Raw genomic sequence first — 7,500 nt, 5'->3', positions numbered from 1 at the left:
GTGCTTTTACCATGTTTGGACCTTGATTGTTAGCAGTCTGCTGGACACTTGTCTTAAGGAGCTTTGATGCTTCCTTATTCCAAGGAAAGCTTTGGAGGAACACCCGGTTGTTTGTAGGTATGATTGGAATGGTGGATAACTTCACAGTGCAAGAGAAGTATTTGACCGAATTCGACTATAACTCCGCATGTATTTCTGACGAAAGTGATCATCCATACTTTTTTCTACATTTGTGGCAATGAACACTGGTTGTGCTGTTGGCTATAGCAGATTCTGGAAACTGGAGGCTGGCCTTTGCCTTCTCCATTATATTAGCGACTTGGCCTTGACTCCCGCAATAACAGTGGCCATTCTGGTGCCTAGGCTGACACTGACCTTCTAGTCGGTTCACGAGCAAGTCCTTCGACTCCTTGTTTGGGATGACAAACGCTACACTTGCCTCTTCCTCGATATCAATCATTGTTTAGAAAAGTCTTTGGGATTCTGAAGGGCCTCTTGAATTGCCTCTGCTTCTTTTGCGAGAGCTTTGCCTTAGTATGGTTTGCGACCATTACTTTCACAGCTTCCAGAGATTGGGGAGAGGGAGGGCTGATGAGCACCGTGCTGGAGGGCTTCTCTGAGAGGAAGAACCACCTGCACTTGGCACCCCGCGGCAACTTCAATGGCCGCGGTGCATGCTGTTTTCCGGCATCTTGCTGCGTCCCCTTGCCTAAGCCGCAGCAACACGGGGGAAAATATGGGTAGAGCGTTTTTTATTAAGTATGGGTCCTGACAATGTCCTTGGTAAATTTTCTTCAGTATTCTTCTCCAGGGAACGTGCTCAAGGGACGTCTCCAAAATTGCGACCTAAAGAGGCCACTTTGGTTCCCTATGTGATTTAGAACACCAAATTCTCTCTTTAATGGTTTAAAACAGACGCATATCAGTTATAGTCACATTTTCTTTTATTGTTTTATCATTCTTATTCATTATCTCCATCATATAGAAACTGATGACTGCAAGTTTTGATAAACTTGTCACTTGCCACTTCCAGGAAGTTCTAATAAAATATGCCACTTGACATTTCGAAGAAGCTGTGATAAAACATGAACTCTATGCATCTTTACACACAAACCTGAAGAATCTAGAATTAACCAGGGGCAAGGCAGGAGACTCATGTTTTTTTTTTTTAATGTTTAATTCCTAAGACATCGAAACTTACCCAAAACCTGCATAGATGCTCCAACGGAAAGGAAGTGGTCACTTTAACCAAATCGAAGGAGGTTGATTGGAAGTCGGTTGATCGGTAGTTCCTATTTTTTATCATGGCAAATGTCATAGGATCTGTGGTTCCGGAAGTAGTATCTACTCGTCATTGCTACACTCGATATGATACAGTGCTCTCATACTCTGGCATAGGAAATGATCCCATGCTGGCTCTACAAAGACTTCCAGTTGAATTTGTCACAAAATACGGAGCAAATTTCCCCATGTGGGATCACTCTCATAATCAAAAGAGCAAATTTTGGGATACCCACAATTCAATCGGAAATTTTCATGAGAAATTATCTTAAACGTCTACCTATTGGCAACCGTCCTCCATTTGAAGATGTTTCATGGTTCATGTTAGCAAATGTTGACCTGGACATCGGCACAGAGTAATTTAGAAAAAACAATTTCTGTTGCAAATGGCTGAAAGACAACACAGTGTATTTTGATGGACGGATAACTTTAGACAAGACGGATGACCCTTAATGTAGCTGCAGAGGCATTGCGACAGTCCCTTGCAACACTAAGTACTCGACTGTTCTGAAGTTTTGCCGTTACCCAGATGATGAGTACTTCAGAAATCTAAACAGTTCTGGAAACACACATACACATACACACATACAGACATATATACACATACATATATATACACACATATACTTATACATACATACATACATATATATATATATATATATATATATATATATATATATATATATATATATATATATAAGTATATGTATATATATATATGTATGTGTATATATAGATGTGTGTGCGTGTGCGTGTGCGTGTGCGTGTGTGTGTGTGTGTGTGTGTGTGTGTGTGTGTGTGTGTGTGTGTGTGTGTGTGTGTGTGTGTGTGTGTGTGTGTGTGTGTGTGTGTGGGTTTGAGTGTGGGTGTGACTATATATATATATATATATATATATATATATATATATATATATATATATATTATATATATATATATATATATATATATATATGGCCATATATGAATAGATGTTACATAAAGTAAGTGTTATCGGAATATCTACAAATCCACTAAGCAATTTCTTTCCAGCATCAGATATTCCATAAATATTCCATAGGTTTATCTAAGTTTTCTTCTTCAGCACTCGTAAAAACGCCTTCCCTAGCGTGCCTAGAGTCAGTTCCTCATCCGTTAGTGTCAATGTTTGCAGGTTATACAGCATCGCCCTCTGAGGATGTAAAAAAAAAAAAAAAAGAGAGAGAGAAAAAAACTAGGAGAGAAAGAAAGGAATATAAATAAAGAAATAAACAACTCACGGATAGGAATGCGCTGAGGAAGAAGGTTGTACAGGTTATACAGCATCGTCCTCTGAGGATTTAAAAAGAGGAAGAAAAAGAAAGGATAGGAATGGGGAGGAACAAAGGGGTAACTGATGAATTTTCCATAACGTGTTAAGGACGGTGTAAACAATGTTGACCTCGTATCGGAATGTTTACTTCATGCCTTCGATCGGCGTTGTCTCAAGGGAGAATTGGTTATATATATATATATATATATATATATATATATATATATATAAAATATATTTATATATATATATATATATATATATATATATATATATATATTTTTTTTTTTTTTTTTTTTTTTTTTTCTAATTTGGTTTTACATATATCTCTCTCCATATTTTTGTTTTGCTTTTTTTTAGACATTGGGAAGGAAATAGAACTATTGGGTTGTGTATTTTTTCTTAAACCTACGGACCACAGGAATACATATTTTTAAAAATATTATTCTTTATATCAAAGAAAATGGGCCAAGGGCTATGAGATAGCGAAGAAAGGAGAACAAATGAATAATGGGAATAGATAAAGATTAACAAAATACAGCTAACGAAAATGAAGAATAGAAAGCTAACCTTAGCAAAAAAAAAAAAAAAAAAAAAAAAAAAAAAAAATAGAGATTAATTAACTAATTAACAAGAGGTAGAAGAAGGAATAGAAGGACAAAGATAGCAAAAGAGATAAGAAAAAAAGGAATTAGAAGGGAAGGAGGAACAGAGTGATAGCAGTAATAAAAAAATGAAAATAGAAGATTCTTAAAAACGACTAGACAAAAAAAAACGAACATATGAGAAGGGTTAATAGGTAGAAGGACAACAGTAATAATAGACAAATATTCCTTAAAGCACAGACAATGAAATCGCGACAGTGGTAGGAAAACGATCTCACCAGTGGAGTGAATTCAAGGGAGGGCTTGGAGACCATTAAAAATGCAGCAATGTGGATAACAATATAGACCTTTTTGCACCTTCCCGATTCTTGTATTTCTTCCTTATTCTTTTTCAGACACGGGTGAAGTTATTTAATCAGTACTAGCATAAGCCCCTGTTGGGCCCTAATCACAAGCCACTGTTAGACCCTATTCACAAACCTCGATTGGGCCCTAATTCTCCGTTGGACCCCCGAATCGCAATCCACTATTGGGCCCAAATTAAACTTCCATTGGGCCCAACCACAATCCGCAATTAGGCTTCCTCACCAACTACTGGAATCGAACCCTTAACGATCCAAACTTACCCATTCCCCGAAATCACCTTGTTGAACACCCTCGGACAACACTAACACGCCCGACGTGTCTCCCTCACCTTATCGAAGAGCGTGGATATCTCCTTGGAAGAGCCGAGGATGACGTAGTATGATGGCGCCGGTCTCATCTTCTTCAGCGTCTCCGTCGTGTTGGACATGATCCCGGCCAGGACGATGACGCGGACTACGGAGCCTTCGACGAGGTAGTAGAGGGCCTGGTCCAGCTCTGCGGGGGAGGGGAAGGGGAAGGCGGTGGGGTATTAATGGGTATTGGTGTTTTTCTTTGTATTTTTTTGGTGTTTGTGTGTGTGTGTGTGTTTTGAGGTGAGGTGTCACAAGAAGCTCTCATTTACCGAAGGAGAAGGTGGTGTTTGTCTTAATAGTTATTGTTGTTGTTTTTGAAGGTGATATGGCGTTAACAAGATGCTTTCATTTCTTTTGAGACGGAAGGTGGTATTGTTTTATTTGTTTTTACTGTTCTGAAGATGGTGATATATACACCTTTTTTTATAAGGTGTTATAATATATTGGGGGGATGTGGCACTGTAAATTACTAGTTTCCTTTTTCCTGAATCTGAAGGTGGTATGACGTCACAAGTTCCTTTCATTTCTTTTTAGTGAAAAGGTGGTATCGCGTTCTTAATTTTACCTATGGGTAATAAAAAACTGGTGATGGTAGACCTTAATTACTCCTAAGGTGGTCAAGTCTTACTAAAAGAACTATAATCATCTTAATCCTGGTAGTATTAAGTCACAACTATAAGTATTGTAATTACTTGTTACCATGGTAGGTGAAGGTGGCATTATGTTCCAGGTGTAGTGAAGGTTGTTATCCCGATGGCGTAAGGTGGCATTCTGGTACTCAAAGTGGTATTCTACTACTTTTGCCCCAATTGTGTTGTTACTGGTGGTGTTGCTGATTACTAAGTGTTAGACAGTAGATCGATCATAGATTCCTATTAGTATACTTTTTTTTCCTTTTTTTTAGTATCACGTGCGTTGCATTATTCGATTTTTTTTTAATGGTTTGGTGAATATATCACATCTTGCTTCTCTATTCTTTAAATTTTTCGTTATTCATTAAATTTTTCGTTTAGCTTTAATGCAGCCATGAAGATTGAAAATCGATTGATCGGGTAAGTTTAGACACACAAAGGAACGGATGATTATTTAAGTGCAGACTAACATACCGGCCGCCATAAAAAAAGGAATGTGCACACTCGACACGCACACACATAAACTTACACATACAAAGTCATATATATGTGTACATATTAATAGAGCCTACCCTTATCCTATTCCCCAAGAAAGAAAGAAAAGAGAAGGGAGGGAGAGAAAGAGAGAGTGAGAGTGAGAGTGAGAAAGAGTGAGAGAGAGAGAGAGGTAGTGAGAGAGAGGGGGTAGTGAGAGAGTGAGGGGGAGATAGTGAGAGAGAGAGAGAGGGGGATTAGTGATAGACAGACAGATAGACAGACAAAGACAAAGACAGAAAAAAAAACAAAGAAAGAAAATAAATAAATAATAAAATCGTAAAACACATTACCCTAGTTTTAAAAAAAGCTAATCACCAGAAGCTAACAACCCTACCCCCCCACCACCACCACGCCCGCGCCCACCCCCGTCCCCCCTCATCAGCACGCCCATCCCCTTACGTCTTCCTTGATCAATACCACAATTGCCGAAACACTAACACTTCACTTTCTGCACTCAGGAAGCTCGCCCTCGGCTGCAAGGTCGAGGTAAATTTTGGTACGGACACGTGCATTCGAAAACATACGTAAATACACATATACATATACATATACACATGCACATACACTTAAATTATACACAATGCGCATATACATATATGCATACACGTGCATTATACACATCATATACGCATACGCACACACATACACATACAGTATACACATAAGCATACATGTAGGTATTCACATATGTGAATAGATATAGAAAGATAAGTAGGTAACTAGAAAGACAGATAATTAGATAGGTAGACTGTTATATAGATAATTAGACAGACAGACAGATGTATCGATTGACAGACAGATACACAAAGAGACAGGCGGACGGACAGACAAACATACAGACAGACATATATAAACAAATTCAAACAGATTTACAGATACATAGAATTTCCTCTCTCTCTCAAGAAAAATAAATTCATGCGCGCCATCTATTCCTTCAGTAACCCAGGTCTCAAGAACGAGGGTGGGTCACGTGGACAGCCCGAAAGTGATTGGCGTTCATGCACACTCGCTCATCGTGGAACGTTCATGGCTCACCTGTTGAATAATTGAGGTGAGGTGCGAGGAATGAACGGATGTACACGCGCACGGGTTGTGTGTGTGTGTGTGTGTGTGTGTGTGTGTGTGTGTGTGTGTGTGTGTGTGTGTGTGTGTGTGTGTGTGTGTGTGTGTGTGTGTGTTGTGTGTGTGTGTGTGTGTGTGTGTGTGTGTGTGTGTGTGTGTGTGTGTTGTGTGTGTTGTGTGTGTTGTGTGTGTGTGTGTGTGTGTGTGTGTGTGTTTTGTGTGTGTGTGTGTGTGCGTGCGTGCGTGCGTGAGAGTGGGTATAGTCGTGATGGTAAGGATATATAAGGGTTCGTGTAGGTGTATGAGTAAATAGATAAAGGTGTATGTATACACTGAGGCGAGAGCAGAAAGCACACACACACACACACACACACACACACACACACACACACACACACACACACACACACACACACACACACACACACACACACACACACACATTTACACGTACACACACCCTTGTCTACATCCGTGAATACAAATTTGCAACGATTTAAAATCTAAGGCAATTTCTTCTTGTTGTGATTACCTTATAACGTTTATAAATTGAAAAGGGATAAAAAAAAACGAACAGAAAAGAAAAAAATACTGCAGATTAATTAGCACAGTCATCAGTAGAAGCCAATGCTGTATGATTAGGAAATGTAATTATGATGATGGTTATTAGAATTAGAGTATGAAAAGAAATCACTCTGAAAAATTATATGCGAACGATAAAGAATTAACATGATGCGGAAAACACAAGGAAAAAAATACAATGAATGGGGAAAAAATCAGTAGAAGTACATAATCGGCGGGAAATCAGCAAGCATTTCCTAGCCTTTAGCCTTTATATCCCAAGGGAGCCGCAGAAGTGCTACTTGGGGTCCGTGAGCTGCATGCAAAATTTCAAAAGACTCCTGCTAGGTAAAACATTTGAAAATTTGGTGTTAGCAACAAGACTACGGGAGAGATTCGTAAAAAAAGACATGCAAACAAACATACGAATAAATAAATAAATAAAAGATACAGCATAATTTGAACCCACCACATGAAAACCCATAAACACAAAAACAAAACAAAAAAGAAAATGCCTATCAACCCACGATAGAGAACAGAAAAAAAAAAATCAAACTCACGAGACTCTGTGCCGAAGATGAGAGCAGCGTCCGTGGCGTTTCTGCTCTGGAGGAGATCGTCCACAGCTGACATCCACTGGTAATTCGAGATCTGCAGACGCACGTACGGGATTCCGTGGGCGGCAGCGGTGTCACGCCCGTACGCCCACCCTCCTGCTGTGACGTCCAACAGGAGGGCGGCGCCGTTGAAGATGGAGGAGCATACTGTAGGGAGGTTGAGATAGGTAGGGTTAGGGTTTAGAATGTGTA

At 39.3% G+C, this 7,500-nt stretch overlaps 1 protein-coding gene across 1 annotated transcript in view; it reads right to left on the bottom strand.

The window, feature by feature from the left end:
• Positions 1-7,500, bottom strand: part of LOC119576737 (ionotropic receptor 25a-like) — a 28,576-nt gene that overhangs the window by 19,483 nt on the left and 1,593 nt on the right. The window contains exons 4-5 of the mRNA XM_037924380.1: positions 7,252-7,455; positions 3,875-4,041 (exon numbers count right to left, since the gene is read on the bottom strand). Coding sequence (XP_037780308.1) covers positions 3,875-4,041; positions 7,252-7,455 — 371 coding nt within the window. The remainder of the gene's footprint in view (positions 1-3,874; positions 4,042-7,251; positions 7,456-7,500) is intronic.

The sequence above is a fragment of the Penaeus monodon genome, chromosome 9 (assembly GCF_015228065.2).
Source record: "Penaeus monodon isolate SGIC_2016 chromosome 9, NSTDA_Pmon_1, whole genome shotgun sequence".
Taxonomy (NCBI): domain Eukaryota; kingdom Metazoa; phylum Arthropoda; class Malacostraca; order Decapoda; family Penaeidae; genus Penaeus; species Penaeus monodon.
This window is presented reverse-complemented; position numbering and strand designations above follow the sequence as displayed.